Source organism: Silene latifolia, chromosome 9, assembly GCF_048544455.1.
Source record: "Silene latifolia isolate original U9 population chromosome 9, ASM4854445v1, whole genome shotgun sequence".
NCBI classification, from domain to species: Eukaryota; Viridiplantae; Streptophyta; class Magnoliopsida; order Caryophyllales; family Caryophyllaceae; genus Silene; species Silene latifolia.
Genome location: NC_133534.1, coordinates 7,111,129 through 7,134,821, shown reverse-complemented (window position 1 = coordinate 7,134,821; position 23,693 = coordinate 7,111,129). Strand labels below are relative to the sequence as shown.

The window sequence follows — 23,693 nt, the reverse complement described above, 5'->3', positions numbered from 1 at the left end:
TTCATGATACAGAGAAAATTCGTTTCATAAGTCAAGGAGGTAAATTATACCATGCACCCATGAGTATCACAAATAGGATTATACATCCAGTTGTACCATAAGCATGGTACAACCAAGTATAAGAATCTGAGCTTATGTGTATTCTTTCTGAGCTAATTTAAAGTTCATGTTTTTAATGTCTAAATGGATGAACTCAATACTTTCTAATAAAGCTCATATTCTTTAATATAAAGCTCGGATACTTCGACACAAAGCTCAGATTCTACACGGTACAACATATACAACTGGTTGTACAGTCCATGAATTGCATGAGTATGGTGCATGGTACACTCTCCTTTTTAATTTTTTTTTTTATAATAAATAAATCTTAAATATAATAAATTAGAAAATAATAAAAAATATATCATTATTCATAATTTTTATTTCTCTACAAATGGAGATCATATTTGATATATTTTTATTTTTATTTTTATTTTTTCTCACATATTCACATCACAAAATTGACATATTCATACCATATCACATAATTATTTTTATTCCTTTAAATTGTTTTGTATTATGCGGTTTTTATATGGATTAAAGCGTTCATGATTATTGTTCAATATATTTAAACAAATAAAGTCTTATTCACTAAACTGGAAGTGAATATAATAGAACCATGCGATGAATATCACAATAAATAATACACATATTCATCAAACTACACTAACATATTCACTAAAGTGCAAATGAATATGATAGTGTCATATAATGAATATCGTACTATAAAGCACATATTCATTAAACAACATTGTCATATTCACTAAACTTAAAATGAATATAATAGTGATATTGTGAAAATAACACTACGTAATACTTAAACTGAATATGACAGCGGTAATTTTCTTAAAAGTGGAAGATAATTTTTTGTTTTAAAACAAAATAAAAATAATAATAAAGAGGAAGTTAAGGATGAGTGGGGAGTGGGGAGTGGGGAGTGGGGAGTGTGGGGGTGGGGGAGTTGGAGGGAGTATGGAGTATCCTACACATGGGTGTAAGATATAAGAATTGAGTCAAGGAGGTTCCACTTTAAAAATATTCCCTCCATTCAACTCCACTTTACAACTTTCTATTTTGCGCACTATTCACAAGCGGACATTCAACTTCAATTTTCTCTCGATACATAAGTGAAAATATATTCATGTGGTATCTTATTTGATTCGTCTTTAAGAGTACATTAAAAAAAAAAAATTATAATTTTTGCAAATGCGCAACTAATAATATTTATCGTGTAAAAGTTGCGTTGGCAAACGTGATAAAAGAAAGTTGTAAAGTTGAGTTGAATGGAGGGAGTAATTGACAATAGAGAGAGTAACTCCTTAGCTCATAAATTACTCTCTCATCTTTTATCAATACGGACCAACACTCACATACGAGACTTCTTGAGTTTTTCAGAGTAACCGTAAGTCCGTAACTCTAAACTTGAACTTGAGTATCCAGAATCTTATAATTATTACTCCTTCCATTCAACTTCACACTACCATTATCTATTTTGTACACTATTCATAGTTAAACATTCAATTTCAATTTCTCCCAATACATAAAGTGAAAATATATTTATGTGAAATCTTATTTTATTCGTAGTTACGAGTATATTAAAAATATTTAACTTTTATATTTTTTACAAATACGTAGCTAATGATATTTAGCGCGTAAAAGACGCGTTGACAAACGTGAAAATTGGAAGTGGTAGTATGAAGTTGAATGGAGGGAGTATTTGGGTAAAATCGATTTAGAGAAGAATTTAACTGTGCAATAAAATTCACTTTACTCTTATTTCCAAAAAAAAAAAACTCACTCATTCTTCGTATTCAAATTCAACAAGATCAGAAAATATATAAAGTGTGTTAAATTGTCATAGATGTGTGAGTCTAGTGGAATTTGGGAGAATAGCAAAGCCTCCTGGGAGAATGCAGTCTCCTGGTTCGATTCCTGAGAACACTTTCCTGACCGACGCCCGGAGAGGGAATAATCCCATGAAAGAACTCACACAGACAGGCGCCAAGAGGTGGGGTCCTCAGATCCGGGAGGATCCAACCTCCTCGTCATCAAAAAAAAAAAAAAAAAAAAAAATTCAACAAGATCAATCAAATAAACCCCCAAATTGCAAAAGAATTTAGGGTTCATTGCGATACCAATCGAATGTTGAATCAGCTCTTCAATCGAGGCGTTCTTGGCGCCAGATGGTATGTTAATCACTCACCCCCTTCTTTCTCTTCACTAATTTTAATCAGTTCTTCCTTCAATTTAATTGTAATTGTAATTGTAATTGTTGGTATGATTTTGAAGAATCGGGTTACTAGTTTTGTAAATTATCTGTGTTATTAGTTGTTTGATGATCAAATTTGATTTAATTCATGAATTCGGTTACTAAATTTTGTGAAGATTATGAACTTGAATATTGATATTGATCTGCATTTCTTATTTGTTACTCCCTTGGTCTCAATCACTTGTTTACCTTTGATTCGGAACAAAGATCAAGTGGATTATCAGTATACCCATCATAACCGCTGTCAAACTAAAAAATGGAATAGGTAAATAAATGATCGGATTTAAGGTTTGGTTTACTAGTAAATGCCTTAGCTGCGATTTCATTGTGGAACTTCAACCTAATTTAATATTTTCGAAAGTTGATAGTCCGCCGGATTAGATGTTGTTAGTTTAATGGATCATATAATTCATGGAAGTGTTTGCATTATTTGATCATAATGCACATTTTTCGCAAAAGGTGTCTATGATTTGAGACGCTGTATTTGTTTTTTGAATGTTATTGCGCGCTGTTTCATTACACTGAGGCCGGTGTAAAAATCCTGTTTTGTTTTGCAGCAAAACATGTTTAAACTTAGCAATCTCCCGTATCAAGCTACTAAAAAATAGGAGAGATGCGCAGCTAAAGCAGATGCGAAAGGAGATAGCTCTATTTCTGCAGTCCGGCCAGGAAGCCATAGCTAGAATTCGGGTAATTACTTTTTTCTCCCAGTGTTAAAAGGTCATTCGCTGATTGTTGCATTTTGTTTGAGGGATTGTTGTATAAAATATGATTAAACGACCCTTTTGAAGGTGGAGCATGTCATACGTGAACAAAATACATTGGCTGCGTATGAGATAATAGAGATGTTTTGCGAGTTTGTTCTTGCACGTGTTCCCATCCTTGAAAGTCAGAGGTAAAGCCATGATCATTTTGTCCTCCTTAGCTATCAAATCAAACCTTTTTCGACGTGATCCATTATTTTGAACTACGATGAAATGAAGGAACATGGTTAGTTAAAGAGTTAGCGGTTCTTGTGCTGTTGAGTTGCAGTCAGTAGACCAACTATTAACACAATTTTCATTAGTGGTCATTTGAAACAACTTATCTCCTTTTGCAAGGAATGACATAATCTGGAACAGATGACCTAACTTACAGGACCGACCTAAATTTCATGTCTTTGAACAAGATCTTTCGAAGAGGAACCCAAAATTTCGTGTTAAAAACTGCCAAACCTTTGACTTGGCCCTACAATCATTTGATTTGTAATCACTGTTTGATCTGATTTCATGTAAAAATTGTTTCTTGCTACCTCTCACAAGTCCATGACACGAAACTATTACACATTTCAGGAAGTGAACTTGGTAGGACTTCACTCATTTTCAAATAGTGATTGTCAAAGGGCGAGAGTTTGTCATCAGGATCCTAGCATATGGTCCAATAAAAGTATCATTGAGCATTTTTATCGTCTATGGCTGTATTATTGCTGCTCCTTTTTTTTTCATTTTTGTTGAATTTGAATGTTAGGGAGTGTCCTATAGAGCTGCGGGAGGCTATTACAAGCATCATATTTGCAGCTCCACGATGTTCTGATCTGCCAGACCTTTTGCAAATTAAAAACTTGTTTACCGCTAAATATGGAAAGGAATTCATCTCGGCTATCTCAGAACTCAGACCAGATACAAGTGTTAACCGCACAGTTAAGAGGAACTTGCCTTCCGTTTATATGCATGTATCCCTTTTTAGAAGTGATTTTCTGTTCTTGGCTTATCTGGATTTTGGATTTTTTTTCTCTCAATGGCAGATAATTGAGAAGCTTTCTGTTTGTGCTCCACCTGGTCAAGAAAAATTGAAGACGCTCAAAGAAATTGCCCGAGAATATAATGTTAACTGGGATTCCTCTAAAACTGAAGCAGAATTCAGTAAAAAACATGATGATCTGCTGGTATGCTTCCTCTCCTTTACTGTATTAATTTCTTGTTTATTTTGGTTGTGCCTTAGATACAGATTACGTCTGGCTAGATAAAATCGTACAAATTGGTAGGAAGTCAGAAGTCTAGCATATTGGTTATATTTCTAAAAACATCCAATTGCACATGTTGCATTTTTTTGATGACCGGTCAATATTATCTTAAGTTAAATATTCCAAATATGATATATGTAGCCGTTGGTCAATCATTAAATGGGAATAGACGAGGAACTTTTCGAACATATAGAAGCTATAGAATACCACATTTGTGAATGACCATATTTAATTTTGAATCTGGTTAATACAAACTAATTACATGCCTCAAGCGATAGCTGTGTCAACTGCTTGCTATTTCTACTATTTAACTGTCTACTGAAAGCAGTAAATGCAAATGTTGATAGGATGGTCCAAAGCAAGGAGCTGTGCTCACTGCAGTTCCCGTCCAACAATCTATTACACCTCGACGTGTAGCTGACAAACCAAAGACTGAAGTCCTTCCATCTTATGGTTCTACTAGCAACAAGCCCTTGACCAATTCCAATGGTTCAAGAGCGCCAAACACGGATAGCAGCTTGGATAGTACAGCTAGTAACAGACAAAAGGAAGCAAGAGTATCCGACATCTTAGAGAAAGCTCGAGCTGCTATTGCCTCAGCCGAGCGTGCTTCAGCTGCAGCCCGCGCTGCCTCGGAATTGGTCAATGTTAATTTTGGGTTAATGAATCTTGAAGGTGGCAAGTCTTAAGGAGGGAATGATTCAAGTCATCGACTTCCGTTTTAGTGAATGGAGACCAGCATAATATTCTCAGGTATTCTAAAGTGTGTGTGTTCGGAGGAAAACTATTCTCTTCTTGTTTTGGTTTCGTATGAGGGAAAAATGATGAAAATGGGAGTGGGAATGAGGAAATTAAGTTCCTCCCATGGTTTACTTATTTTCCATTTATATAAATTTGAAAACCCAAATCTCTGTATAAAGACGGAATATTTATTTGGAACTCTGTTTCCTACTAAAAAATGTTCTTAAGATATCTCCCATGAAACCAAATAGAGCCTCAGATCTTTACTCCGTAATCCGTATGTGTTATAGTATGACAGTGTCTTCTCTAAGTGATCATGCTTTCGACTTTCAGTAGGTTACCAGGGTTCTATATCTGCTCCCGTGGTTGTAATTACGTAAAAGCTTGTGCTGTGTTTGTAAACTCGAGGATTCTAATTAAAATATTTCTGCTCTTGAATAGTCAGATGTTGAGATACACGAAACTTGCATCCACAATTCTACATTTTTTTGTATTGTTACCATCTTAATCTGCACTTTGTACTGTTTTTGAGAATCTGTATACCGTATTTTATACCAGAGCTCCCGCTTTTATAATACTGGGCTTGACCATGGACCGTGTCATAGCTCAGTTGTTTGCTAGTTTGGGTTCACTATGAAAATTCGGACTTGGAAGTAATGATGTAGGTAGCCACAGGTCAAGCATGTTGCTGACCTTGCTGCATCTTTTGGAGAATGCTATGGTGCTTCAAATTGTCCGTTCAGCAATCAGTACATATGAAGGGAAGTTTGCTGTGATTAATGTGCCTAATCGTTTCATCTCGATATTTTGAGCTGTATGTCGCGTAATTGTCAGTATTGGATGCTATTCTTCTTGATGCCAAGTAGTTTTAGCCCCAGTATGTTTCGGGTTATGATGTTTGTCATCATCCTGAGCGTTTCTCAAAAAAACAACCACAGCGGTACAGACGGGCCGTGTTTGGGCATTTTGCTATTTTCTCGTACAGTCTAGCCCAATATCCATTGACAAATTCGCCTAAAGTGTGGAAATGGGAGAAAACCGTAAAAGCCCAATATTTATTGATCACAAAATTGTATAGGACCATTTTATACACTCATTTATCACAAAATATCGAGATGAAATGATTAGGCCCGTTAATGTAAGTTATTCTCCTTTTGAACCAATCATAATATCATATACTATAAGACGGTTCTATAGAAAAATTGCTATCGAACAAAATATATAAAACTGATCAATTGACCATGGGGGGTCTCCTAAACTAAAGCTATTATAAACCAAAAGAGACTTAAACAAAGCAACAATAACAACTACTTCATTACCCCAATGCCAAAATGGCTCCCGCAAATTGTGGAATAAGGGAGGATTGGATGTACGCAGCCTTACTCTTGTGTTAGCAACACAAAGAGGACTTAAACAAAGCACATAAAAAAAAAAAATTAAAGTTCAATAATAAGTGGACAACTACTAAACGTGGCAAAATTAACCCGATTCAAATGACCCTTGCCAAATAAATCGACTCGACACCTAAATTGAGGACCCCAGCTTGACTCACACCAGAATATGACCAGACTGAATGGTTATTGTTTTACAGAATTAATTATCCCTAAATAACTTGATATTAATGAACCTGAAATGACGCAAACCCGAAATAACTTCCCTATCCCAAAAAATCTAACTCCAAACCCGTCAAACCTGAAGTTATTCGACCCAAACTAATCACACTCACACTTTAAACCGTATACACATGTTCAATTCAAACCCGCATTTAAAGCCCAAAAATCCAAAGCAACATAGCATTAGAATTGTTTTTTTTTCTTGTTTGAAAATTGTTATCCTATCTATTCAACTGATAAACACACCAATACACCATTCTTCTCACTTCTTCACCCTTCATTCTCCAATGGCTTCCCTCCTTTCTCTCACCACTCACCCTCCATCAACTTCCCTTCCCTTCCCTTCTTCCTCATTCAAAGGAACCCTAACAAACCTCACTTCCCTCACCTCAAACCCATACAAACTCTCCTCACTCAAACTCAACCTACCCACATTCCCCAATTCAACCAAAAAACCGCTTTCCGTCGTAGCGGTATCGACAATTGTATCCGAATCCCTACCCGCTAGAGTCCCAGCAACCCGACTCCGGCTCGATAATCTGGGACCGCAGCCGGGTTCGAGAAAGAAAGCGAAGAGAAAAGGGAGAGGTCATGGTGCTGGTCAAGGTGGAAGTTGTGGGTTTGGTATGAGAGGTCAAAAGTCAAGGTCTGGTCCTGGTGTTATGAGAGGTTTTGAAGGTGGTCAAATGCCTCTTTATCGTAGGCTTCCTAAGTTGCGTGGTATTGCTGGAGGTAAATTTCGATTTTCAATTTTTCTCGGGTTTTATTTTGCTGTGAATTGGGGATTTTGGATTTTACTAGCTCCGTCTCAGTCAATTGTTTATGTTTTATTCATTGTGAGCCGTATTTTAATCAGAGGTGAATTGGGGATTTTGGACTGTACTCGCTCCGTCTCAGTCAATTGTTTATGTTTTATTCATTGTGAGACGTATTTTAATCAAAGGTGATTAATTCATTGGAGTGTTTGATTGACATTGGTTGAAATGTGTAATTGGGTTGTTTGCAATGTTATGTACTCTTTCCGCCTCAGTCATTTGTTATATTGTACAATGTACATGGTAGTTGTATTGTAGTTAAGGTGTTTGCTTTATGAGATTTTGAGTGAATTTAGCATGTTTTGATGTTTCAAATAGTTAGGAATCAACTTCAGTGTTGTTATTTCGTATGAGTATTTAATTTCAGTTCATTTCAGTTAGGTCACGTCCGTTCTGTTCAGTTCAGAAAGTTTTTTGTCCGATTTGATGCATTGTAATTTGAAGTTGGAAATTTGTATTTCTGTATTAACGCAAGGAAGTAATTTGTAATAGTGCTTTGATCATATAGAGGGATAATTGAAGTTGTATTGGTAATTTGGTATTGTTACTTTAGTGACTTAGTTTGGGAGTTGGGACCGAGCCATCCCAAGTTAACAGTGCATTCTATGTATTGAGTAGTAAATGTGCTCATTTAAACTGTTATTGGAGATTAGAGAAGGTTGAAACAACATCACTTCCACTGCGAGAAGTCTAATAAACTTTGAATACTTCCGTCACATATTCAAGCTCCACTGTATTCTGTGCCACAGTTTATATCATAGCATTGCCTGTATATCATAGGCTGTACATCAAATATTACTTGGTCATTGTGTGTATCTCTGGCCTCAAGGCTTGAACTAGTCATTTTGTTGCCTTTCTACCAGGGTATGGTTTTCCTCCACTCGGGGTTTTAAACCAGTAAATCTAACTCTTCTTAAACATTTTTTTTTTCCGTTCTGTATTCATTCTAGCCATTTGAATTGATATAACTCGTAGAAGTTGTGTAGTTTTGGTATGATTCATTCTTCATTTGAGATTAATTTTTACTTACCTTCTTGATCATTTCTCATTATGTAAGATTTTCGTTGATTAATGGACTGTAGGATGCTTATGACATGACAAGATTATTATGCTTAGCAAAATTCTTATTTTTGAAATACACAACCCTTTTATTCTGGTGTACTGGGTTTCGAGTTTCAACTACTTCACTATTGCGGCACTGATGTAGTTCATGCAGAAAATATGTTTTAATCATATACGGAGTATAATATATGAAGAAGTTGAGTGGGGGTAGAGGCAAATCATTGAACAGAAAAGTCATTTTTTGTTTTTCTCATGCTGGAGTCTCGGAACTTCATTCGTGAGAATTTATCAAAGTTCATGAATCATAGAGTGAAACATAGAGATAACACCATGAACCTTTAGGGTGTAGCATGATCTTGTGTAGCTGTGTGACAGCAAACTTTGTCATCTTGAGGCTTATGCCTTAAGACATTTAGGCGTTTTTTTATGCAGGAAAGAAAAGTGATTTCGTATGAGTAAACAAAACTATTTTACGATTTCAGAAAATAGAAAAGGCACTTTGATGAAAATGGCCTTAGATACTCTTATTTCAAGTATCTGTATGTTGAGTAATAAAAAAAAAGACAATCGGAAGTTTGTGAAACTTGATATCATGGATTTTCTCAGTTGCTTGACTGATACAGTTCACTTTCATCACATTAGATTTTTCTGTTTGTCTTCCATATCACTGTCGTTTTTATTTGGGCATTATCTTGATGGCCTGTGTAACATCAATATTTATCCAGGTATGAGTGCGGGTCTACCGAAGTATGTGCCTGTGAACTTAAGAGACATAGAGGTTGCTGGATTTAAGGACGGCGAAGAAGTTTCTCTCGAGTCATTGAAGGACAAGGGTATAATTAATCCCTCAGGAAGGGAAAGAAGGTTGCCTCTAAAGGTCAGTTTGCAGTTTGCTAGGCTTTGCTTAACTAATACTCCGTAGTTGCGTAACTTCAAGTGTTTGAATAATTAAAACGCTATATTCTCATGTCTCCATGTGAATAGAATACGATTAGAGTTGCCTTTAGAGGTCAGCTTATTAGACTTGCCTTCAATTTAGGGTTCTTTTGAAAGTTACGGTAATTGGAAGAACTGTCTTCTCTGCTTAAGTAGCATGTTTCAGTTTTATTCTCGGGTCATAACAACATATATCGGTCCAAACTTTTGTAAAATTGGTCGTCATGCAGTATCAACGGCTAGATTTAACACACTTATGCAGTCATCTTTGGAAGCTTACTATCTTTGCAATATGTTTTGTCAGATATTGGGCGAAGGAGAACTGAGTGCAAAGGTCCATATAAAGGCCCGAGCATTTTCAGGGTCAGCGAAAGAGAAGTTAGAGGCAGCCGGTTGTACACTGACTGTACTACCAGGAAGAAAGAAGTGGGTTAAACCATCAGTTGCTAAGAACCAAGCTAGGGCTGACGAGTACTTTGCAAAGAAAAGAGCTGCAGCCGCAGCTGCATCTGCTGAAACTAACTCTGCATAAACTTGATATCAGTTGCCACGCACTCGAAAATTTGCTAAAATACCAAGATGTATGTAGTGTATCAATTTTTTGATGTTTTCAGTGGTTTGTATTCACCTTTCTTTTCTACAGCTTTTTGTATCGTAAACTCGGTGAAATGGTGTAATTAGATACTGCGTGAGATTTAATAGAATCCCTCCATTTGTTTGCCTTTTCCATTTTGGGTGTCTCAGTCAATTGTTTACCTTTCTATATTCGGAATGCTTTTGATGAACATATTATTAAAACTTCAACAATGTCGAACTTAAATAAATAACACACATTTAAAGTTCGATTCCTACTAACTTCCAAAATCCGTTTCTCAAACTCATGAGGTCTTAGCTTCAAAAGGTAGAATGACTGTAATCTTCCAATTCTTTTGTCTTCTCCTTCAACACCAGTAAAGATGAGCATAACGGCGATGCATTCTGCAACCACCTCGTAATTTTTCACACGAAATAAATTAATTCTCAAAATAGACAAATAAAAGGTAATGTTACTCAGAAAAAACGGTTCGATTATTACCGTAACAAACTCCAGGGACATCAAGTCATGCAATAGTAGTTTAAAATCGTCACGGGTGTGAATTCCTTTCAGTTTATCAGCAATTGTACCAGCGATTTGTATATCCACAATTACCTGAAGTAACAAAGACTGATAAGAACAACATAACTGAAACGCGCGATTACAGACGATGAATCTAAAATGTTGGGAGAGAACGTATAGCAACTCCGTCATACCTCAGTATAATGGATATAGTTCGATGCATCGTCCTTATTATCGTCTCTTAAAACCTCTTGATATCTTATTTGAAACAACTTGAACAGTTTCAATAAGGCCTCCTTCGGATTTGAAGACACCATGAGGTGACTCGAAATCCAAAGATCAGCATTCTCGAGCAACTGTGGCATGAACTCTAAACATTCAAACCAGAAAAAACTATAAATTTAAATTAAACTGAACTGAATCGAATAAAACTGAACTGAATTTAGAATTGTACACGAATTCAGACCGTTCATAACGATTTTCAATTGCTTCGTTACATCACTCTCATTATTTCTCTTGTTAGCTAACTCGTCTAACTTTTGTTTGAGCCGTCTATCTTCATCACGCAGCACAACCTACATAAAACAATATATACCGAGTAGTACACAATATCGTAAATTCTTGTATAATACCGCTTTAAACAGGCCTGTTGTAAAATAAGTCAGGAAAAAGTTGGGGAAAGTTATACCAGTACAGAGATAACCTGCGGATGCCAGATTGACTTAAACGAGTCGTAAAGAGAATCGTTTAAATTTTCGCCGACTGTAAAGCGACGGGAGGAAGACGAACAGCATTGGAATTTGCTACGACTAGATATGGGTTTGGAATGAGCGAAACTAAGCGTATTGGGTATTTGGAATTCGGTTGGAGTAACGGATAATTTGCGATTAATATTGTTATTGTTGTTATAACTATTGGGTGCATATAATGAACAAGATTGCAGATTGATGCTGCTCCTCATAATGATCATTGTATGCAGGCAATTCAATCCAAATATGTTGGGAAATTCTTATAAGTTTTCGCTATGGAGTAGGTTTTTAGCGTCCTCTTTCAGTAGTTCTCCGCGGGCCCGGTCTCTCGAGTTTGATATCTCTGGCTGGTCCGCCGTCCGGCTTGTCTCCAGCCCACACAAGCCCATTTAACCTTTGGATGGTTCAGGGTCCGGTTCGCCCTATCCCATTAAAAAAACACAAAAAAAAAAAAAAAAATAGACATGACGGATCGGGTTACGGCCAAGCATGAGCTCCCCTCATTCAACGAAAATTTGGAAGAAACGGTCTCCCGTTATTTATAGACCATTCTTATTTACCTTTTTATTTAGGATTTTTTGTCGAAAACTACCTTATATTTAGGGGTATTTGTAAAAATATTACCTTATATTATTATTTTTGTTTTAGACTACCTTTGTTTTCTCATTTTTTGGTTAAAAACTACATATGCCGAAAGTATGGTGCGATTTGGTTGGTTTAGTGACATTAATCTATCTTACATGACTTTGTTAACATCAAACAACAATCAACTGCGTCCAAACCACAATTTAACTTCAGATAAGCAAAATTTATGGATTTCACATTTCAATAATAACTACAAACCAGTAAGATTACAACTTAAAACAGTCATGTGAGATAGGTTAAAGCCGGAAAACAGACCAAATATGTCTAGACTCTTACCGTAGATAGTTATTGACTAAAAATAAAGAAAACAAAGGTAGTTGAAAACAAAAAAAAATAATATAAGGTAGTATTTTTACAAATGCCCCTAAATATAAGGTAGTGTTTAACAAAAAAACCTTTTATTCATGTGTTAATTGTAATCATTTTGTTATTAATCGTGACTCAAAAAACAACTTTTTAATTTGGTAGTTCGTACCTATTTTTATAATAAACGTACTCATTTTTAACTCGAGCAGCCGAATTCACCAAATACGATTGTAAGTAGCAATTTGTACAATATACTTTGCTAATAACTTACCGTAATACCTAGCCAAGGGACGATTGCTTCCATTACTGACCAGAAAGACGCAAAATTCTCCTTTCGGATGTGACAGACGGAACCAGGTACGAAAAATGCCTAAGGGGACTATTCTAGGCTCGGAACAAAGTCCTAGAGCTAACAACTTAAAATCCGCACCATTTTCTTCAGGCAGTTTTTATTTCCATTTGCTTATCTAATTTGCTATACTCACCCAGTAACTGTCCATATTCATTGATGATACCCAAACTCACGGCTCTATCAAACTCCGAATCAAAGGTTTCGTCACAGTTAGACGCAGTGTTTATATTCGTGGGGTCGACGACTGAACTAGGGGACATTTCCTGCAATTCTTCCCTTTTCCTGTCCGCAGCATCAGCAGCCTCTTCACAAGTTTTATAAGAACCACCTGAAACCGTTTTCTTCAACTTTGGATTCCAAATTTGCACGCGATAACTTCCGTTGTTCCATGAAACACCAGTCGGAAGCTTCTTCCCCTTAAAATAACCCCTGCAAGTTCCCATGCTCGACCTATCCTCGCCCTTTAACATTTCATCAATCTCAGCCTTTTTCTTTTGTACAGAAAGTGCAGCCTCTTCAGGGCTTTTATAGTAACCCAAGTGAACATCGACCCTCAGCATCGGGTTCCGAACTCGTGCCATCCACCTATTTTTTACTTTAGTAACCCCAAAAAAACGCTTCTTTGCACCAGAAACACCATCACGAGTTTCAGCCTCTAAATTTACCATTTTTGCACTTCTGATTCAACCACCAGATAATTAAACCTATCAACCCTGAAATGATCCTCTATAAATCTCAGTACATCTACATTAGTCTATATTAAACCAGAAAATTAATGCTAAAAACCCATTTTCCTGTTATACTCCCTCTGCCCCGTTCCCAAAGGTAAACAAATGATTGAGACGGAGCCATTAATCAGGGGTGTCTAAGACCACGGGCAACCACAGGCGTGGGAACCGGGCCTCCGCTTTTCGTCACCGGATTATAAGCTTTTATTAATGAAATTCAATACAAACATCGAACTATAATAGGCTTGTGCATTCATATTTGGGGCCTCATTTTCCCGTGTTGCACTGGGCCTCCATTTGTTTTAAGACGCCCCTGCCATTAATTAATAGCGGAAGGAAGCAAAAAAAGTAAACTTACGGACTACGGAGTAGAAAAAAAAATCAGAAACTTCAACTAAAAACTTTCATTTTTTTATAGTTAGAAGGAGACCGCTCTACTAGCAGTCCCCACGACGAGACCACTTGGATCCGCCACTGGATATATGCATGCATGATGTACAAAGTCATGCATGCATATATCCAAACCACCCTAGTCATTATCAAATTGATCAAAAGGTTCAGTCAAATTTAACTTGACAATTTGATATGCATGCATGATGTTAATGTACAAAACCATGATATAATCAAAGACAATCTACAAATATAATGAAAAAAAGCTGCATTAATGGAAGATAACTACAAAATCAAAATCTTAAATAATTAGTTACGAGTCTGATTTCGGACTCTTGTCAATGAAAAGATCAAACTTGAGAGGGTCTACCATATTCTACCCCATTAAAATGTACTCCGTATTTGGTATTCCCAACCGATTGCCTCAACTGTCGGTAGGTGATATTTTCGGCATCTAACACAAAATACTAAAATAAAGATTCCATAATTTAATAAACAAAATAATTACCTAGGTAAGTGGGTGTTCAACAAATTTCTTCCCGTTGTTGGTGACGGTAGAAACATAAGGTGGGGTCTGTCTATATAGCAGTTTGTGTGTCACTACTACACGTTTTAGTAAAGTTATGTTTTTTTTCTTTAAAAAAATAATTCACAAACAAGGTTTAGTTAATTTAATTAAGTTCATTTAAGTTATATTTAGCTAAAATATGCTTAAAAATTTAGTTAAGTTATATTATGTTATAATCAATAATAAAAGAGGTACGAAAATAATATAAAGGATTACGATAAAATGATCTCTCTATAATTTAGTGGAGACACCGTCTTTACAAAAATTTTATGTAATTCAACTAATCCGAAATTAAAGGTTTTGTCACTGATGATAGTGTCCTTTGTATGCTGTTTGATACGTTACAACTTACAAGTGAATGTTTGCGGAGGAAATCTCGATGTTTAGGCAAGTTTTATCCTACAAAATCAAGATGCTACCTAGGATCAGGATCGGTCACCACTTTTTGGATCGTAAAATCGTAAGATCCTACGATATGGATCGGGAGTTTAACAACAATGGTTATAAGACAATCAAACAAGTCGCTATATTTACAATTCCACAAGCATGTCAAAGATAAAGAGACCCAGATTCCTACAAAGGCTTGGATGCACGCCGGGCTTACTTGATCGAATAAACGATAATAGTGAATGTGGCTGTATGTCATTACAATCACCAAAACCGCCTCCTATCAACCAAATTCGACTGTAAACTAGCAGTAGAGATACATATCGTACAATATACATGGTTAATGTCTCAAGATATCAAGTGAAACATAAACCCCCTTGAAAAGCGTAGAATAGCCAAGGGACGATTGCTTTCATTACTGACCAGAAAGACACCAAATTCTCCTTTGGGCTGTCGGTGACTGAACCAGGTAAAAATAATTCCCAAGGGAACCCTTCTAGGCTCGGAACAAATTCCTTGAGCTAAAAACTTACAATCAACACCTGTTGTAAGGTGTTACAGGTGATCTGACTACGTTTTCCGTTAAATCCGTAACATTTTCTTCAGGCAAGCTTAATCCCCATGTGTTTATCTAATTCGCTATACTCACCCAGTAACTGTCCATATTCATTGATGATGCCCAAACTCACTGCCCTATCAAAGTCCGAATCACAGGATGTGTCACTGCCAGGCGCACGCGCATTGTTTAAATTCTTAGGGTCGAAATCTGAAGGTGGAGACATTTCAACAAGGCCGTCTCCTAGTTTAGCAGGAATATCAACTTTATCACAGTCATAACTGGACTTATCACAGAGAGCAAAGTTTTCCAAATTATGTGCATCCAATAATGAAGTTGGACGACAGCCGTACCAAAATTTACGCTCAATCTTCATCGGAGTTTCAGTGGCTTCAGAACCAGGCCTAAATTCAACACAATCAAATTCCGGCTTTTTCAGTTTGGCATCAAACTCGGCTTTCTTAAAGACTTCATTGTCAGGAATAACCCTCAGTGTCCCCCCATACATTTTCCGGAATTCTTCCCTTTTCCTGTCCGCAGCATCAGCAGCCTCCTCACAGGTTTTATAAGAACCGCCTGAAACCAATTTCTTCAACTTTGGGTGCCTTATTTGCACGCGATACCTTCCATTGTCCCATGAAACACCACTAGGAAGCTTCATCCCCTTAAAATAACCCTTGTAAGTTCCCATGCTCGACAAATCCTCGCCCTTTAACATTTCCTCAAACTCGGCTTTTTTCTTTTGTACAGCAAGTGCTGCCTCTTCAGGGGTTCTATAGCTACCCAGTCGAACATCAACCCTCAGCATCCGGTTTCGGACTCGTGCCACCCACCTATTTCCTACTTTACTAACACCAAGAAAACGCTTCTTTGCACCAGAAACACCGTCACAAGTTTCAACCTCTAAATCTACCATTTTGCTGTTATGATTCTACCACCAAATAATTAAACCTAACAACCCAATTTTCCTGAAATAATCCTTTATTATACATCTCAGTAAATTTTACAGTAACCTATAAATTAAACCAGAAAATTAATTCTAAAAAGCCATTTTTCTGATATACTCTCCCCGCCTCATTCATCTGTTTACCTTTTATATTCTTTAGTTGAGTATTTTAATCAAAGGTAAACAAATGATTGAGAGTTGGGACGGAGTGAGTAATCAATAGTGGAACCAGGATTTGACATTAGGGAAGCCAAAAAACTTCAACGAGGGCGAAGTACTAATGTAATAAAATAAATCAGAAAAAAGACCCGAAATTTCAACTAAAAACTTCAATTTTTTTTATAGTTTGGTGGAGATCACCGCCCCTGCTAGCAATCCCCACCTGGCCACCTGACTCCGCAACTGGATATATTCCTCTATAAATCTATCAATAGTCTATATGAAACCGGATAATTAATCCAGACCTCCATAATTATCAAATTGATCAAAGGGTTTAATGAAATTTAACAATTTGATATGCATAATAAATTCTTATTTAAGAGGGTAATGTATGTCTTAAACTTAAAACGAGTCAAGTATGACATTCCCTCTGTCCCAATCAATAGTCGTATTACTCGTATATTCCTTTTTGCCGCAAAGACTAAGGAAAGGAAAATGGGGGACTTTGGACCACACAAAATACTAACCTCTCACAAAAAGGGAGAGGGAACAAGGTGGGGCACCCCATGTGCTTCCCACTCACCTCTCAATGGGTATTTTGTGAGAGGAAACGGTATCCGTCACAAGCTTGTGACAGATATCGCCCGTCTTCAATGAGATTTTGTAAAAATAAAAATGGATAAGTGTTGATTAATACACCCAAAAATAAAAATAGATAACTATTGATTGAGACGGAATGAATACCTGGGATAAAAAGAGGATACCTATATACAGTAGCTTTTAAGACCGAGTCGTCCTAGTAGAGACTTATTGTATGATATGCAGTCATACATGATGTACAAAACCATGAAATAATCAAAGATAATCTGCAAATGTGATGAAGAAATCTGCATAAAAAGAGATACTACAAAGTAATTGATTAACTAAATAATTACCTAAGTGAATGGGTGATCAACAGATTCATTCCCCAGATCCCCGTCGGCCGTCGCCGGTGACGATACAGAATACAGACATAAGGTGGTGGTAATTTATAAAGTGATCATTATTTTGTGTTCACCATTTGTCACTACTGACAACTACAAGTTTAAGTAAAGTTCAGTTTTTTTGTATTAAAAAAAAATAAAAATAAAGTTTAGTATAGTTAATGTAGATAAAGTTACAATGTTCAATGAAATTTAAACAAGTTACATTTAAAAATAATAAAGTTATTTAAATAAGTTCAGTCAAATTAAGTTAAGTTGAATTAATTTTGCGTGTTAAACCTTGGGTCACATGAGGACACACACCATTAGGCATTCAGTGAATAAGTATCTTATAAAACCGTTTTACAATAAACATTATAAAACCATTTATAGGAGACTTTGATGCCCCTTCTTAAACACCTTATTAACAAAATGTTGAGACTTTGTATGACATTACAAATTTACAATCATCAATTAGCCAATTTCGAAAGTTTTAGTGACGGTCGAGGTACAATACTTTGCTCATATCTCCAGATATCAAGTGAAAACTAAACCCCTTAAACCCCTTATAAAATAGATAGCCAAGGCCCAGGGGCACACCTCTAGATAATCGCTGTCTACAATCAACACCTGCATGGTGATCGGACACAGAGCTCTGCAGAATCCGCAACATTTTCCTCAGCCAAGCTTAACCCCATATGTTTATCTAATTCGCTATACTTGCCCAGTAACTGTCCATATTCATTGATGATGCCCAAACTCATAGCTCTATCAAAGTCAGAATCACAGGTTTTATAACTGCCAGACGCATTGTTTAAATTCTTAGGGTCGGAGACTGAAGTAAGAGACCTGTCAACAAGGGTGTCACCTAGTTTAGCAGGAATATCAACTATCCTACCATCATAGGTAGACTTATCACAGACAGCAAAAATTTTCAAATTTGGTGCAGCCAATAATGGAGTTGGGCAGTCGGCAGTCATACTCAAACTTCAGCAGAGTTTGGGCTGTGGGTGACTGAACCAGGTAAAAATAATTCCCAAGGGAACCCATCTAGGCTCGGAACAAATTCCTTAAGCTAAAAACATACAATCAACACCTGTTGTAAGGTGTTACAGGTGTTCTGACTAAGGTTTCCGTAGAATCTGTAACATTTTCATCAGGCAAGCTAAATCCCCATGTGTTTATCTAATTCGCTATACTCACCCAGTAACTGTCCATATTCACTGATGATACCCAAACTCACTGCTCTATCAAACTCCGAATCACAGGATTTGTCACTGCCAGGCGCACGCGCATTGTTTAAATTCTCAGGGTCGAAATCTGAAGGTGGAGACATTTCAACAAGCCCGTCTCCTAGTTTAGCAGGAATATCAACTATCCCACAATCATAACTCGACGTATCACAGAGAGCAAAAATTTTCAAATTAGGTGCACCCAATAATGGAATTGAGCAATCATACTCAAACTTCATCGGAGTTTCATCTGCTTCAGAACCAGGCTTAAATTCAATCCAATCAAATTCCGGCTTTTTCAGTTTGGCATCAAACTCGGCTTTCTTAAAGACTTCATTGTCAGGAATAACCCTCAGTGTCCCTCCATACATTTTCCAGAATTCTTCCCTTTTCCTGTCCGCAGCATTAGCAGCTTCCTCACAGGTTTTATAAGAACCGCCTGAAACCAATTTCTTCAACTTTGGGTGCCGTATTTGCACGCGGTACCTTCCGTTGTCCCATGAAACACCACTAGGAAGCTTCATCCCCTTAAAATAACCCTTGTAAGTTCCCATGCTCGACAAATCCTCACCCTTTAACATTTCCTCAAACTCGCCTTTTTTCTTTTGTACAGCAAGTGCTGCCTCTTCAGGGGTTCGATAGCTACCCAGTCGAACATCAACCCTCAGCATCCGGTTTCGGACTCGTGCCACCCACCTATTTCCTACTTTACTAACACCAAGAAAACGCTTCTTTGCACCAGAAACACCACACGAGTTTCAACCTCTAAATCTACCATTTTGCTGTTATGATTCTACCACCAAATAATTAAACCTAACAACCCAATTTTCCTGAAATAATCCTTTATTATACATCTCAGAAAATTTTACAGTAATCTATATATTAAACCAGAAAATTAATTCTAACAAGCCATTTTTCTGATATACTCTCTCCGCCTTATTCATTTGCTTACCTTTTATATTCCCTAGTTGAATATTTTAATCAAAGGTAAACAAATGACTGAGAGTTGGAACGGAATGAGTAATCAATAGTGGAACCAGGATTTGACATTAGGGAAGCAAAAAAACTTCAACGAGGGCGAAGTACTAATGTAATAAAATAAATCAGAAAAAAGATCCAAAATTTCAACTAAAAACTTCAATTTTTTTTATAGTTTGGTGGATCACCGCCCCTGCTAGCAATCCCCACCTGGCCACCTGACTCCGCAACTGGATATAATCCTCTATAAATCTATCAATAACTCAACAATAGTCTATCTGAAACATTGAAACCTGATAATTAATCCAGACCTCCATAATTATCAAATTGATTAAAGGGTTTAATGAATTTTAACAATTTGATATGCATAAATTCTTATTTAAGAGGGTAATGTATGTCTTAAACTTAGAACGAGTCAAGTATGACATTCCCTCTGCTCCAAGCCTCCAATCAATAGTTGTCTATTCTTTTTTGCCGCAAAGACCAAGGAAAGGAAAATGGGGGACTTTGGAGTTTGGACCACACAAAATACTAACCCCACTTGCAACAGGAAAGATACCCACAAAAAACTACCAAAAATAGAAATGGATTACTGTTGATTAATACACCCAAAAAATAAAAATAGATAACTATTGATTGAGACGGAAAGAATACTTGGGATACCTAAGGATAGAGGGACTAACAGAATGTATTTAGCTTTTAAGACCGAGTCGTCCTAGTAGAGAGTTATTGTATGATATGCAGGCATACATGATGTACAAAACCATGAAATAATCAAAGATAATCTGCAAATGTGATGAAGAAATCTGCATAAAAAGAGATACTACAAAGTAATTGATTAACTAAATAATTACCTAAGTGAATGGGTGATCAACAGATTCCTTCCCCAGTTCCCCGTCGGCCGTCGCCGGTGACGATACAGAATACAGACATAAGGTGGTGTTAATTTATATAGTGATCATTATTTTGTGTTCACCATTTGTCACTACTGATAACTACTCCGTACAAGTTTAAGTAAAGTTCAGTTTTTTTGTATTAAAAAAAAATAAAAATAAAGTTTAGTATAGTTAATGTAGATAAAGTTACAATGTTTAATGAAATTTAAACAAGTTACATTATGGTTGGTTAAGTCAAATTAAGTTTATTTTAATTAAAAATAATTAAGTTATTTAAATAAGTTCAGTCAAATTAAGTTCAGTTGAATTAAATTTGCGTGTTAAACCTTGGGTCACATGACGACACACACCATTAGGCATTCAGTGAATAAGTATCTTAGAAAACCGTTTTACAATAAACATTATAAAACCATTTATAGGAGACTTTGATGCCCCTTCTTAAACACCTTATTAACAAAATGTTGAGACTTTGTATGACATTACAAATTTACAATCATCAATTAGCCAATTTCGAAAGTTTTAGTGACGGTCGAGGTACAATACTTTGCTCATATCTCCAGATATCAAGTGAAAACTAAACCCCTTATAAAATAGATAGCCAAGGCCCAGGGGCACACCTCTAGATAATCGCTGTCTACAATCAACACCTGCATGGTGATCGGACACAGAGCTCTGCAGAATCCGCAACATTTTCCTCAGCCAAGCTTAACCCCATATGTTTATCTAATTCGCTATACTTGCCCAGTAACTGTCCATATTCATTGATGATGCCCAAACTCATAGCTCTATCAAAGTCAGAATCACAGGTTTTATAACTGCCAGACGCATTGTTTAAATTCTTAGGGTCGGAGACTGAAGTAAGAGACCTGTCAACAAGGGTGTCACCTAGTTTAGCAGGAATATCAACTATCCTACCATCATAGGTAGACTTATCACAGACAGCAAAAATTTTCAAATTTGGTGCAGCCAATAATGGAGTTGGGCAGTCATACTCAAACTTCAGCGGAGTTTGGGCTGTGGGTGACTGAACCAGGTAAAAATAATTCCCAAGGGAACCCATCTAGGCTCGGAACAAATTCCTTAAGCTAAAAACATACAATCAACACCTGTTGTAAGGTGTTACAGGTGTTCTGACTAAGGTTTCCGTAGAATCTGTAACATTTTCATCAGGCAAGCTAAATCCCCATGTGTTTATCTAATTCGCTATAATCACCCAGTAACTGTCCATATTCATTGATGATACCCAAACTCACTGCTCTATCAAACTCCGAATCACAGGATTTGTCACTGCCAGGCGCACGCGCATTGTTTAAATTCTCAGGGTCGAAATCTGAAGGTGGAGACATTGCAACAAGCCCGTCTCCTAGTTTAGCAGGAATATCAACTATCCCACAATCATAACTCGACGTATCACAGAGAGCAAAAATTTTCAAATTAGGTGCACCCAATAATGGAGTTGAGCAGTCATACTCAAACTTCATCGGAGTTTCATCTGCTTCAGAACCAGGCTTAAATTCAATCCAATCAAATTCCGGCTTTTTCAGTTTGGCATCAAACTCGGCTTTCTTAAAGACTTCATTGTCAGGAATAACCCTCGGTGTCCCTCCATACATTTTCCAGAATTCTTCCCTTTTCCTGTCCGCAGCATCAGCAGCCTCCTCACAAGTTTTATAAGAACCACCTGAAACCATTTTCTTCAACTTTGGGTGCCGTATTTGCACGCGATACCTTCCATTGTCCCATAAAACACCACTAGGAAGCTTCTTTCCCTTAAAATAACCCCTGCAAGTTCCCATACTCGACATATCTTCACCCTTTAACATTTCATACTCAGCTTTTTTCTTTTGTACAGCAAGTGCTGCCTCTTCAGGGGTTCTATAGCTACCCAGTCCAACATCAACCCTCAGCATCGGGTTTCGGACTCGTGCCAACCACCTATTTCCTACTTTACGAACACCAAGAAAACGCTTCTTTGCACCAGAAACACCATCAAGAGTTTCAACCTCTAAATCTACCATTTTGCTGTTATGATTCTACCACCAAATAATTAAACCTAACAACCCAATTTTCCTGAATAATCCTTTAGTGAAAATTGTTAATAACCACCTAGTATTTACCGTATTTTACAAACTAACACCCCGTATTTCATTTATTACAAAGTACCACCTATATTATATCTTATATATCCCAACTCACATCACACCGTATTTCACCCCATTCATGTTTTACTTATTTTCCGACTCGATTACTAACTAAACTAACAGGTTACCTTGTCTAACCCTGTAAATAATACCCCAAGCAAATAATTCTCTCATCAAAAGTAAAACCACTCAATACTTTATTCCCAACATACCGATTAAATATCAAAACCCCAAATTAAGAACATCCTCAATCACTATCATCAATAGCTAAACGCCTAAACTTAAACTGTTGATACGACAAATCAAGCCATATCATAAAGTGCATCATCAACATCAACAATCAAGTAAGTCAATTGCACAACAAGCTATCAAAATCCCTTTCACTTGTTCTTCGCTTTTCTTGATCAAAATCATCTCCTCTGTCAATTGCTTATTCTTAGCCATCGAGTTGACATGTTTAGCTTCAACCTTCTTCTTCTCCTCATTGATAATGTCAACAAATCGTAATTTTGAAGTTACTTTAAACAAATCGTTGATTTACAATAAATGAATCTAATACATAATCCCCAAATTAACCCAGAAAATAAACCCTAATTTTGACCTAATTTCGACCTTCATAGAAAATAACAAAAGAATATAATCGAATAAGTTACCTTGGAATTATGCTGGGGAACCCTAAATTCGTATTGAAGGAGATTTGAAGGAGATGAAAGAGAAACCGTGAACAATATGAAGTCAGGACTCAGGAGGGAGTGGGAGATTGCTTTATGTTGGAGAATGATAAACTAGAATTATGTTAATGGGATTTAAGTGTTTACTTATTGAATTAGCGGGGTAGTTAAAGGTAATATGTTAGTTTAGTTAGTAATTGAGTCGGGAAATACGTAAAACTTGATCGGGGTGGACTACGGTGTGAGTTGGGTGGTAATTTATAATAAATGAAATACAGGGTGGTAGCTTGTAAAATACATTAAATACTAGGTGGTTATTAACAATTTTCACAATCCTTTATTATACATTTCAGTAAATTTTTCAGTAATCTATATATTAAACCGGAAAATTAATTCTATTAACTAAATGTTGAGACTCTGTGTGACATTACCAATTTTACAATCATCAATTAGC

General features: G+C 36.5%; 5 protein-coding genes across 6 annotated transcripts; 2 read left to right on the top strand and 3 right to left on the bottom strand.

The window, feature by feature from the left end:
* The first annotated feature begins 1,764 nt into the window (after nucleotides 1-1,764).
* Nucleotides 1,765-5,508, top strand: LOC141598933 (uncharacterized). Its single transcript, XM_074418766.1, has 7 exons — nucleotides 1,765-1,868; nucleotides 2,126-2,225; nucleotides 2,866-2,998; nucleotides 3,100-3,203; nucleotides 3,815-3,986; nucleotides 4,092-4,232; nucleotides 4,658-5,508. Exons 2-7 carry the CDS (start codon nucleotides 2,182-2,184, stop codon nucleotides 4,997-4,999), a joined length of 936 nt encoding a protein of 311 aa, XP_074274867.1. The 5' UTR covers nucleotides 1,765-1,868; nucleotides 2,126-2,181; the 3' UTR covers nucleotides 5,000-5,508.
* A 1,340-nt stretch (nucleotides 5,509-6,848) lies between these two features.
* On the top strand, nucleotides 6,849-10,206 carry LOC141598932 (large ribosomal subunit protein uL15c). The gene is made up of 3 exons (XM_074418765.1): nucleotides 6,849-7,396; nucleotides 9,267-9,418; nucleotides 9,782-10,206. The coding sequence occupies exons 1-3, from the start codon at nucleotides 6,952-6,954 to the stop codon at nucleotides 10,007-10,009; spliced, it is 825 nt and encodes a 274-aa protein (XP_074274866.1). The 5' UTR covers nucleotides 6,849-6,951; the 3' UTR covers nucleotides 10,010-10,206.
* Nucleotides 10,207-10,282: 76 nt separating this feature from the next.
* LOC141600534 (uncharacterized) lies at nucleotides 10,283-11,543 on the bottom strand. The gene is made up of 5 exons (XM_074420779.1): nucleotides 11,262-11,543; nucleotides 11,040-11,148; nucleotides 10,768-10,943; nucleotides 10,553-10,666; nucleotides 10,283-10,455 (listed from the first exon to the last, which is right to left on the bottom strand). The coding sequence occupies exons 1-5, from the start codon at nucleotides 11,541-11,543 to the stop codon at nucleotides 10,372-10,374; spliced, it is 765 nt and encodes a 254-aa protein (XP_074276880.1). The 3' UTR covers nucleotides 10,283-10,371.
* A 3,269-nt stretch (nucleotides 11,544-14,812) lies between these two features.
* LOC141598931 (uncharacterized) lies at nucleotides 14,813-17,488 on the bottom strand. Of its 2 annotated transcripts, XM_074418764.1 has the most exons (3): nucleotides 17,295-17,488; nucleotides 17,104-17,225; nucleotides 14,813-16,222 (listed from the first exon to the last, which is right to left on the bottom strand). In XM_074418764.1, the coding sequence occupies exon 3, from the start codon at nucleotides 16,168-16,170 to the stop codon at nucleotides 15,301-15,303; it is 870 nt and encodes a 289-aa protein (XP_074274865.1). In that variant the 5' UTR covers nucleotides 16,171-16,222; nucleotides 17,104-17,225; nucleotides 17,295-17,488; the 3' UTR covers nucleotides 14,813-15,300. The 2 variants fall into 2 exon arrangements, with proteins under 2 accessions (XP_074274865.1, XP_074274864.1); XM_074418763.1 differs by lacking the exon at nucleotides 17,104-17,225.
* A 159-nt stretch (nucleotides 17,489-17,647) lies between these two features.
* Nucleotides 17,648-20,511, bottom strand: LOC141598930 (uncharacterized). Its single transcript, XM_074418762.1, has 2 exons — nucleotides 20,386-20,511; nucleotides 17,648-19,383 (listed from the first exon to the last, which is right to left on the bottom strand). The coding sequence occupies exon 2, from the start codon at nucleotides 19,222-19,224 to the stop codon at nucleotides 18,487-18,489; it is 738 nt and encodes a 245-aa protein (XP_074274863.1). The 5' UTR covers nucleotides 19,225-19,383; nucleotides 20,386-20,511; the 3' UTR covers nucleotides 17,648-18,486.
* Between the last annotated feature and the right edge of the window lie 3,182 nt (nucleotides 20,512-23,693).

Bases quoted from the DNA above. Each gene is read 5' to 3' on its own strand.
- LOC141598933 (XM_074418766.1), top strand. From the start codon at position 2,182: ATGTTGAATCAGCTCTTCAATCGAGGCGTTCTTGGCGCCAGATG. The intron at 2,226-2,865 runs GTATGTTAATCA...TTTGTTTTGCAG, and splicing joins GGCGTTCTTGGCGCCAGATG to CAAAACATGTTTAAACTTAG. The intron at 3,987-4,091 runs GTTAAGAGGAAC...TCTCAATGGCAG, and splicing joins ATACAAGTGTTAACCGCACA to ATAATTGAGAAGCTTTCTGT.
- LOC141598932 (XM_074418765.1), top strand. From the start codon at position 6,952: ATGGCTTCCCTCCTTTCTCTCACCACTCACCCTCCATCAACTTCCCTT. The intron at 7,397-9,266 runs GTAAATTTCGAT...ATATTTATCCAG, and splicing joins GTTGCGTGGTATTGCTGGAG to GTATGAGTGCGGGTCTACCG. The intron at 9,419-9,781 runs GTCAGTTTGCAG...ATGTTTTGTCAG, and splicing joins AAAGAAGGTTGCCTCTAAAG to ATATTGGGCGAAGGAGAACT.
- LOC141600534 (XM_074420779.1), bottom strand. From the start codon at position 11,543: ATGATCATTATGAGGAGCAGCATCAATCTGCAATCTTGTTCATTATAT. The intron at 10,667-10,767 runs GTATGACGGAGT...TTGTTACTTCAG, and splicing joins ACTATATCCATTATACTGAG to GTAATTGTGGATATACAAAT. The intron at 10,456-10,552 runs GTAATAATCGAA...AGGTGGTTGCAG, and splicing joins TGTCCCTGGAGTTTGTTACG to AATGCATCGCCGTTATGCTC.
- LOC141598931 (XM_074418764.1), bottom strand. From the start codon at position 16,170: ATGGTAGATTTAGAGGTTGAAACTTGTGACGGTGTTTCTGGTGCAAAG.
- LOC141598930 (XM_074418762.1), bottom strand. From the start codon at position 19,224: ATGCTGAGGGTTGATGTTCGACTGGGTAGCTATCGAACCCCTGAAGAG.